This window comes from Aplidium turbinatum, chromosome 4, assembly GCF_918807975.1.
Source record: "Aplidium turbinatum chromosome 4, kaAplTurb1.1, whole genome shotgun sequence".
In the NCBI taxonomy this organism is placed as follows: domain Eukaryota; kingdom Metazoa; phylum Chordata; class Ascidiacea; order Aplousobranchia; family Polyclinidae; genus Aplidium; species Aplidium turbinatum.
In genome coordinates, this window is record NC_137475.1 from 15,574,308 (window position 1) to 15,585,169 (window position 10,862).

The 10,862-nt window shown below is 40.2% G+C and overlaps 1 protein-coding gene across 1 annotated transcript; it reads left to right on the forward strand.

Moving 5' to 3' along the window:
* Positions 1 to 9,625: 9,625 nt before the first annotated feature.
* On the forward strand, positions 9,626 to 10,593 carry LOC145768413 (uncharacterized). The gene is made up of 3 exons (XM_082579899.1): positions 9,626 to 9,858; positions 10,084 to 10,202; positions 10,482 to 10,593. Exons 1-2 carry the CDS (start codon positions 9,627 to 9,629, stop codon positions 10,194 to 10,196), a joined length of 345 nt encoding a protein of 114 aa, XP_082436025.1. The 5' UTR covers position 9,626; the 3' UTR covers positions 10,197 to 10,202; positions 10,482 to 10,593.
* The last annotated feature ends 269 nt before the right edge of the window (positions 10,594 to 10,862 follow it).

Here is a 10,862-nt window from a genome sequence, read left to right on the forward strand (position 1 = left end):
TATTTCAAAAAAACGAGCAGATTAAAACTACAAAATAGTGTTTTTTTCGGTCATTGCATAGGCCTACAGACGAACGGATCCGGAATCTTATGTTACAATTTTCCCACGAAGAGATCATGGTTTACCGTTGTGACCATAAATAATGAAAACGGATTGTTTCTGGTTGGTAACTTACAGAAGCAAAAAATAATAAAGACGAAGTTGTTGGTTGGTAGGCTGCAGAAGCACAGGAATAATAAAAACGTGTTGTTGTCACTTCCAGAAGCACAAAAGAAAATTAAAGACGTTTCTTCTCAGTTGGTACTGAAGAACTTCAAGCTGAAAATTAAAGACGTTTCTTTGTTAATTGGTTATCAAGAAAAACAACATTGACATTCATTGGCAAGAAAACAGAAAATTAAAGACAATCGATCTGTGCTTGAAGATTCAAGTGGACGAATCCATTAAGCAAGTTTTGTGGAACTTTAGGACTTCATATAACTCGGTTAATCCGGATTCGATTTGACCGGCGATTCCATCCGGATTAGGCGAAGATCCGGATTAACCGATGACCCCAGCCAGCAAGCCTATATGGGCCCCACATGGGGACCCATATGGGCTGATGTACGGGCCCCATGTGAGATGCCCATATGGGACCCATACACATTGTGTCCGCGGGCATCACATTGCCCCCATATAGGCTGCCCATATTCATTTATGGGTTTCATGTGGGTTGCTCACACTCAACCCACAAATCTAATATGGGCTGCCCATATGTAACCCATAAATCTAATACAGGCTGCCCATATATATATAACTGAAGACAGATGCCAAAGTGCTGCAAGCAGTGAACGTTGCGCAATGCATAGCAAGGTGCCCCCAGTAAAGTGCTCAATCGGCGTAAGCCAAGAGCGTCAACTGCAGACAGCACACACGACGATGAATTGTTTTAATTTTGATCAACAACGCACGAGTAGGTATATAGCTCCATGTGACATTTTCCTATTTGTGGTACGTAAGCACAAAAAATAGTACTACTGCTAACCTTGCCAAAGTGCTCCAACTGCAAGCAGTGAGCTTTGCGCAATGCATAGCAAGGTGCCTCCAGTAATTTTGCTTGTTCAATTTCATTTTGTGTTTGTTTAAAAGATCAACAAAAGTCGTTTGAGACAACTAAAAAATCTCAAAGTCTAGACAAATGCTGATCGAGGTGTATATCATATTAGTATGGGTTGCCCACAAACCTTTGAATCACTGTGTGGGTAGCCCATGGTCTGCCCATAAAAAATGTGGGCAGTCCATCCCTGAGTCCATGGTCTGCGCATAAAAAATGTGGGCAGCCCATGGCCTGCCCATGAAAAATGTGGGTAGCCCATGGTCTGCCCATAAAAAATGTGGGCAGCCCATGGTCTGCCCATAAAAAATGTGGGCAGCCCATGGCCTGCCCATGAAAAATGTGGGTAGCCCATGATCTGCCCATAAAAAATGTGGGCTGCCCATGTTCTGCCCATAAAAAATGTGGGCAGCCCATGGTCTGCCCATAAACAAAGTGGGAAGCCCATCAATATTTCATGCTTAGCCCATGATCAATAATTTTATGTGGCTAAATTTCTTAAAATGCATTTATATGATCACGCATTTGAAGATTGGAAGTTTTATATTCCACCTTGTCATTTAGAAACACATTCTACAAGAAAGCCCATATTGGGCGCATATGGCAAAAACAAAAAAACCCACATGCCCACAAGCCCATTAAAATAGTATATGGGGCCCATATGGGCTTGCTGGCTGGGACGGTTCTATCAATCCTGACTCATTTGTACTTCCAGTTTCATCCGGATTAGGCGAAGATCCGGATTAACCGAATCCGGATTAACCGAGTTCTACTGTTATATAGGCTACCCCTACAACTACGGTATTGTGCATTTAAATTCTTTTTGTATTTTTACGGTCTTTGCAGTTAAATTTTTTATAACTTAATATTTTGTGTGTTTGTGTAACTTAATTTTTCAATTGTAAATTCAGCCCCAACATTTAATATGTCTACACTCGGTGGCGACAGGGACTCGACCGCCGTCGACTGAATTTAAACCTGATGATGTTTTTTGCGGTCGGGCAGGCCATTCTGGGGAGGGACCCAGTAACGATGAGGCTAAGTCAGTTTGAGAGGCCCGGCATCTTAGAAGGGATATTTTGACTCAAATTGGGGAACTTTCTATAACCCTAGGTTCTTTGAGTGATAAGCAGGAACTGTTAATTTTTAGATCTAAGTTCTCTACTTTGGAAGAGGATTTACGGCATTTCCATGCACTTTTAAGTAAAATTTTCAACTCTGCAATTTTGGCAGAACTTCGTGATAGGGTAGATCCCGAATTTAACTCGTTAAAAAATAACTTCGAACAAAAAGTAAGTGAGTTCTCAGATATGTTGGATGCTGACATACATCCTGAGGATAGCGCCTCAAATGTAAGCACTAGGATGTCTAGGACTTCGTCTCGAATGGTGGCACAAATTAACCTCCAGCTAAGACGAGAGGAGCTCCAGATACAAGCCGAGGCCGAAGCAAGAGCTGCTGAGGCCACCGCCAGAGCTGAGGCCGAAGCGAGAGCTGCTGAGGCCGCCGCGAGAGCTGCTGAAGCCGCCGCGAGAGCTGCTGAGTTTGTATTCAAAGACGCTCAGTTGAGGGCTGAACAACGTAAGGAGGTAGCTTTGGCTGAATATCGATCAGATGTGGGCTCCCGGCGTAGCTCTAAGAAGGGCTCTTCTAGGCATTCCAGAAGTGAACATCAATCGCGGTTAAATTTACATAACCTTTTCCAGACGCCTGTTCAATCTGTAAGTGGACCAGTAGGCTACAATCCACATGTTTTCAAGCTGTTTCAGGAGGTCTCGGGGCCGCAGCTAAGGATCTTCCCAAGGATCTAAAGCCAAGGCCAGCGAATTTTAGCCGAACTCCTCCCCCAGAGCGTACAGGTCAAGGGGCCGCCATTAGAAGTAATGTTTTGCCCTCTTCACAGTTTTCTGCGCCGCTAGTTTTTGATCGCCCAGCTACACGTAATTTGGGTGGTTGTGAGAGGCGTGTCGCGTCTACTGATTTTAACGTGTGTGAAGATCGTGATCGTGCTGTGCACGAGACTGAGCCCCCTCAGCCCCTTAAGGGATATAGCTTGTCTTCTCCCGCTAAATCGAGTTCTCAACAGCAGAATTGCCTTTTTGAATACCAAAATAGTAGGACGTTTTTTGATAAGGCGGCCTTGATTGGTTACGATGGTAATAATATGCCATTTATTTTCTTTAAAAATCGTATTACGGCCTTGATGGCAGCTTTTCCCTTGAAAGGAACTCGTTTGACTTTGTTACAAGCAGCTTGTGCTAAAACAGCTGCTCAAACGATTGCTAATTTGGTTTCTGACACTCCTGGCTTGTCAGAGAAAGACAGAATAGAAATGTCGTTAGATCGCTTGTCCCAATGTTTTGGAATTCGTGGAGGTCTTTTTCGCCGAACCAGAAATTATAAAGTATCGCTATAATAGCAAATTGACTTCGATCTCTTCTAGTGATTTGAAACAGTTTAAAGATGTTTGTCGCAGTGTCTGCTTTACGCGCAAGCTTATGGTCAGCGCGATAAATTGGAAGGACGTTTTGTTTTGGATTTGGCTAAGCGACTCCCGTTTGACGCTAAGCAGCGTTATCTTGGCTTTTTAAGTGATCAGTATGGTGGCACCAGGTGGCACTAATGAGCCTACTTTTCATAGTTTGTTCGATTTTGTAGTACGGGAGGAAACGCGCAAGTCGACTGATTTTAGCATTATGCTAATGGGCGATTCTGGTGAGTCGCAGCATTTTAAAAAGTTTGGCAAAGGAAAATTGCCTTCATGTCCGGTTAGGCAGACGTCCGTAAAACCATAGATAATCTTACATAATTTCGTCCAGCTGGCAAGCACTAAGCAAAACAGTTAAATATGCGACCAACTCTCAAGTAACAATTTTAAGAATGACGAGAATAGATTTCAATATTTCAAACGCACGTAGACAACTACTGTGACGTAATAATGATAAGCGATGATAAGCTATTCAAGCACCTGATCAAGTTTGGCTCACACCTGTTCAAGCCTGGCTCACACCTGCTCAAGTTTGGCTTACACCTGTTCAAGTAATTAAAGATTTAACGATGATGTAATGTTATGCTGCAGCTGCAAACGGTTGTGCAATTCAAGATTTAACGATGATGTAATCTTTGCTATTTTCTAGCAACGGTCCATGACGTAAGACGTCAGGTTTAGTAGACAACGGTTCTATGTGACGTTTGATATGAAAATTGTCCGTAACACTAGTATCCTGAAGTTTTTCATCAGTCTCAGATGATTGTGAAGACGTCAAGGAGAAAAAAAGAGATAGCCTAGAGCAGTGGTTCCCAACCGGGGTGCCGCGGCACCCTGGGGTGCCAATTACAATGCTCAAGGGTGCCGCGAGATATTGCAGTAGTGTGGCCCATTCTTTATTTTAACTTTAACTCGTTAAGTGCGGAATTTATTTATTTCTAACCGAGTTTCAGTGCGTATTAAGTTTCGCGCCTCGTAGTTATTCCCGGCTCCTTTCTAGAGGGTCGCTTAGTGGGGAAGCCGCTGGGCTGGCGGTAAGCCTTCGTTTTCTCGCCCAGGAAAAACAGCGTGAAAGAGATTTTGACTCGTTGCTTTTCTTTCCCTGAAAACGTTTGAAAGACATCATTATTGCCAGGTTTCATGATTTTATTTTGCGTTTCATGGCGCACAAAGTCAAATTGCAGTGATGGATTATTGGATTGTGTGACCCAGCACGATTATAAAATTGCACGATTGTTTGCGAACCATTGTAAACCGATGGTTGGGTCAAGGTCAATTGAAGGATTTGTATCGTTAGCAAACAGGCAAAATAGTGATATTATAACAATACACTGTTTTCTTCATCGCGAAGTTCTTGTCGGAAAAACATTAGGTTCAGACCTAAAAAGTGTTAAACAAAGTTGTCAAAATGGTCAACTACATCAAAAGTAGACCACTTAAATCACGTCTATTTGCCAAGCTTTGTAAGGAAATGCGAGAAAACTATGCTAATCTTCTGTTAGGCTACATACCGTCCGAAGTAAGATGGTTGTCGCGAGGAAAAGCATTGTCACGACTCACGAGTAGGCTATATATGAGTTTCTCAGCAGTCGAGTGTAGCAAGAACTAGTGGTGCGGTACTGATGAGCCCAGCCTCATGGGCGAAACACGTGTCTATCGCTGAGTTCTTGCTACACTCGACTGCAGAGAAACACATGTTTTTGGGAAAATCTTGATGGCTAGGGTGGAGGCTACACCGGTATGGTTAGCGAAACACAGTGCTCGCTGTTCTATATAGTGAGCAGTCAGGTAGTGCTGACGCCAGAAAATCGCTCCTTCTCAACTAGGCTAGCCTATATGAGTTGAAGGATGCAATGCTCTCTTTTTTCAGCCTTGAAAAGCAAGAGGAATTTTGTGAAGTGCTTTGCGATTACAATGGGGTCTCCAAATTAGCGTATTTAGTAAAAAGCTTCGACCATTTAAATAACGTGAATGTGAAAATGCAGGACAAAAATGAAACTCTCTTAACTTCAACCGATAAAATGAAACCACTGAGAGAACAACTGCAAATGTGGTCCTTAAAAGTGGAGAACGAAAACTTTGACATGCTTTCACATTTCTCTGAAATGAAGAACAAAGAAGTTCTCATTAATAACTCAGCACCTAAAATCATTGGAAGAAAAAATTTAGAAATACTTCCCCTGCTTGTCCACGGAAAATTACGCATTGGTGAGATATCCACTTTTACTGGACTCTCGTATTGTTTTGAATCTTAAAGAAGAAGAATTAATTGATATTCGTAACGATAGAAATTTTAAGCTTATGCACAAGCAGATGCCTCTCGACGAGTTCTGGATAAAAATTCAAATGAATATCCTTGCGTTGAAAAGAAAGCTATTGTGCCTTTTCTGCAGTTTTCCGCGTCATACCTATGTGAGAGTGGATTTTCCGTATAAACGAACATAAAAATTAAAAAACGAGAACGACTGCTTATAGTCGAGGAAGAAATGCGGGTGGCTTTATCGAATAGAGCCCCCAGATATTAAGGGACTTTCTGCAAGAAGTCGAGCCCAAATTTCACACTGACTTTTGAATAAATAGCCTACATTTATTTACGCGCGCTATTAGGCCTATTTGAAATACAGAAACCTCATAAAATTGATCCAGTTTTGCCAGGGTGCCGCAAACTATTTATCTCTTTGATAGGGTGCCGCAAGCTCAAAAAGGTTGGGAACCACTGGCCTAGAGAGTTAAACAAGTTAGCGCATCTACGAAAACCGAACTAAACACAAAAATAAATTTGTTAATGGATGGATAATTCGTTACTGTACATTTTTGTTGTTAGGGATGGATAGGTTAGGAATCTGTGTGGGAAAGATGAGATTGGTAAATGATGTTCAGGACCACAGGTAGTAAATGTCCCAAAACCGACTAACTGACAAGCAGTTTTTTGGCAGGACAGTGAACAAAGGAAGTAAACCATGTTATTGTAAAATATGTGCTGCTTTTGTGTAGCCTACAGTTCTAATAAAACAATGTTGCTTCGATTTTCTGTTCTTACAGGTTAAAACGTAACTTAGGAGAGATTAAAATAACTTTAAAGTTGTAGCCTATTGGCACCTTTTTTAAATTAAATATCGTCAAAAATAACGTCGCCTATGCAGGAAATTTTGAAGAATTTCCGACTGAGAAAAAAGGGATTTTTCAGGACAAAAAAGGAAACTGAAGAGGATTTATCAATTGTCAGAAGTGGAAGCACTGACGACGCATTACATTTTTGCTCTCAACAAGTTAGAAATTGAATAATTTTATTCAACTAAATCAGCGGCGCGTACGATGTTTCTCGCGCTGGTATCTCCAAAGGTATGAGTTAGATACTACCCAGAAGCATTTATTGTACTTCAAACCAAACTGCCTGCTAAAAAACACTGCCTAAAAGTAAACTTGACATTGATAAAACCATTTTTTTTAAAGAAGTATATAACTTTTTACAGCCACCAAACTAACTTGTTGAGAGCAAAAATGTAATGCGTCGTTCCGTTCAGCAAACACGGTCACATCCTCTTACGACGAACGAAAATTACCTAAAGAAATTCTCAAATTCCAACAAATTAAAAAAACTCTATTACTCACACTTGAAAGGACATAAAAAATTGGGCTGTAGGCTACTAAAATGAAAAATTGACCACAAAAATGCAGCAGCCTAACGATTGAGTCACTTCGGGTCTGAATTTAGTTTTTAAAAAAATATCGCTTCCGGGTGGTATCGAACTCATTCCCTCTGGAACATCAGCCCGAGGACTGTCGTACGCGCCACTAACCGAGTTGAATATGACTGTCGAATTTAGAACTTATATAGGGACTTTTTTCTTCTCTTCTCGTCTTTTGCTTTGAAAGAGAAAAAGAAAAAAGTCCACGTATGACGTCATGACCGGTCAAATAGTGTTTCAGATTCAAAGACCGGTGCCGGTCAAATACCCAGCAAACATTGATTGCTGGGCCAGCATTGGCTATATGCTGGGTATGTTGGCACAAGGTCGGCAATTTCGTCCAACATTTTGCCAACATTGCCAACAATACGCCAACAATTTCAATACTTCTTATTAAGCGTTCAAAAAGGTCTCAAAGATTTTATTTCAGGTTTATTTGTTTTAAACTTGAAAAATACTAACACAAACCTCTTTTCATGTGGTATTGCTTCTAAACACAGTTGTGTGATTGGTTAACATCGGTCAGAAGCATTGCCAACGTTGTGCCAATTCATAACAATTTCGGTGTTTTCTTTCAAATTAAGCAAATGATGCCATCATTTTGCTACAATTTTAAATTTTAATAATATGCTATCAATGCTGTCATTATTTTCTGATACCGTACAAGTATACTATGAATATTTAAGACCAGCGTTGGTCAGAAGAGTAGCCAATGCTTTTATTACTTATTTCCATTTTTAAAAATATCAATAGCCTACAAACCTTTTTTATGCGGTTTTGTTTAAAAATATGTTTGTGTGAGCAAACATCGGTTAGAAATGTTGCCAACGTTGTGCCAATTGAACAACTATTCTAAAGTTTTCTTTCAATTTATGCAAATGTACACCATCATTTGTTACAGACCAGGCCAGTGAGAAGATAATTTGGGCCCGGTACCAATGAGATCTTTGGGCCTCTAAACAGTTTTAAGAATAATGCACTACATCTAAATATACGCGCTAGTTTGTTTGTTTTTCCGGACACCTTGAAGATGTTACGGGCTCCTAACATTATCCAGGGCCCGAGTTCAAAAGTACTCCCTGAACTCCCCTGACACCGCTACTGGTGGGCAATTCCCAGCTTCAGGAGCAGTCATGTTGCGTCGAAATCTCTCCTCAATTTCTTGAAGCGAGATTTCACAAAACGATCGCTACTTTTACTTTCAACGATCCGGCGAATCGTTTTTTCTCCTCCCGCGGTGCTTAAAACAACACTGCAGGCACAATAATTGTTGTGAAAACTCCATTATGACGCCACTACTTAAACTTTAACTGGTCAATATGACGCGTTGAAGCGAAATAGGCAACAAAGCTTTAGAATGCGGCGATGTGTTAGTGTGATTGGCTATATCAACGTATATCAACGTATATCACGTATATCAACCTCACGTATATCAACGTGAGGAGATGCAATTTAGCAGAAGAACTTGGTTTGTTTTGATGAAGGAAGACAAAGGCCATGACTTAATCCTTTGCTAAAGGGATTATGACGTCACTCGATTCACTTCGACTGTTCAAGCATGGCGGTTGTGCGCAATACACAATTACGTGGAGAGCCGAAAGCACAATGCTTATGTGAACAGCGCTAAGAGGAATTTTCGCTTCTTGCATCGAAAATATAAAAAATCGAACTCAATTGAGATATTAGTTTTAGAAATGATCAATTAAAAATGAGCCAAAAGAAGTTTTAGAAATGATCAAAATGAAACTATAGGAATGACTTACGACAATGTTTATGAAAACCTGGTAAGTGAATGTCTTTTATTCATTGAACCTGAAATAATTGTGTAAAGTCGTTTTTGTCACTAGGCTACGTTTACACAATTTAAAGAAAGTTATAAAACTCAATTTAGAGAAAGTTATAAAACTCAATGACCAATGGAAAACTTTCATATGAAATATTCTCGTGACAAATTTAGTGCCAGTGCTCCTAGATGAGTGCTAAGAAGATATCAGCAAAGTAGCAGAGCTTGTGATGTCCCACAACATGTGTAGGGTTTTGCTCAATCTTTGATTCTGCTGCTCCGGCAGTGTTTGCCTGACTGCTTGAATGTGTTTGTATTTTTATGTCGTGTGGATAGGTCTGTGATGGTTGCAGAGTATTTGCAAATTTAGCTTTCATTGCCGTCAACTGAATAATAATAATATAATAACATGTTTTATTTTGCGCCCATTGCGACAACATAGCCTACAGTAGCCTACACTGCGACCTACATACGCAACACAACATACGACTGGAATCCCAAATAAAACTTTAAACGTTGGCTGTCATTTGTAACAGTCGAAAATTTCTGTAACAAGTGCTGAAGCTTTTTAATATGATGGATGAAACCCCTGTCATTACATTCGATTTACATTTTGCAGGTGGCAAATTTAAGTCAAGTTGTTGGCAAAAATGCAAGCGATTGTATCAGTGGACTTATTCCAACTATTATTATCGAACACAACACAGTTCAAGTCATGTCGAGAACAAAGAAAGAAAAAAAAACATCGTGAAGTCTAAGCACTCGTTTGATTGTTTAAAAACGAATCTGAAAAAGGTTGTTCTTGGTGAGTACGGATAAATGTTTCTACTACGACTAAATGATTATGTCATAACTATGCCATTTTGCTCTTTTGATTAATGTATGATGTAATTGTGAAGAGTATTGAGTAATGTATGAAAATGTTTTAGTAGTGTACTCGCATTGATGTGAACAACGAACATGGTGGTTAGTAGGCCATGTCGGCATTTATATACTGATTTAACACTTCTTTTTTTACTTTCATGATTAGACATGGTGATGGCGCACGACAAAGCTGCTGCCGTGCAGCAAATTGATGAAGAGTTTCAGAGTGATTTCGAAATTGGAAGGACAGGCAAGGTGGCCGAAAACGGCAAAAACTAACTTTTGGTGAGCTTGTTGTATGTTTGAAAGACAACTGCGAATGTGTCGCTTTAGTTGTTGAATAACTATCTGTACACGCAATTAGAATGTATTGGAACTTGATTATCGCTCTGCGTGGCGCAGAATCGAATGATAAGTTTTTTGTCACGCACATTGGAGAGAGGGATATTACATTGATATTGCAGATTGTCAATTAACTTCGTATTATCCTGGACGACAACTGATCAAAATCCTACACTGTTGCCAAACAGCCCTCTTGAATTAAATATTTTTATTCATTCGCAGGAATTCAGAATGATAAAGATACGCAAGAAAAAGCTGCTGATGTGCAATGAATATCCATCTGTCAATACGATTTGATGTGGCTTGTTTCTAATAAATGTGAAAATATAAGAAGCTCGTCTGTTACTTTGCTTTGTCACAAAAGGGAGTAGTGTTGCTTATAAATCCGTGTTGCTGCTGTTCTTTCGCCCAAGGATTAGCTAGGTTCAACAATAAACTTTTGGTGATGAGCGAAGTTTAGGTACAGAGACCTTTGGCAAATGTAAATGCCAATGCTGTTCAGATGTTTTATGCACCAGCTTGCTTCGCATGGCCAACCTTGGTCAAAGCGCGGGCATCACAATAGTCAATAGGTCAGATGAAGCAGCGTCATGGTGCATAAAA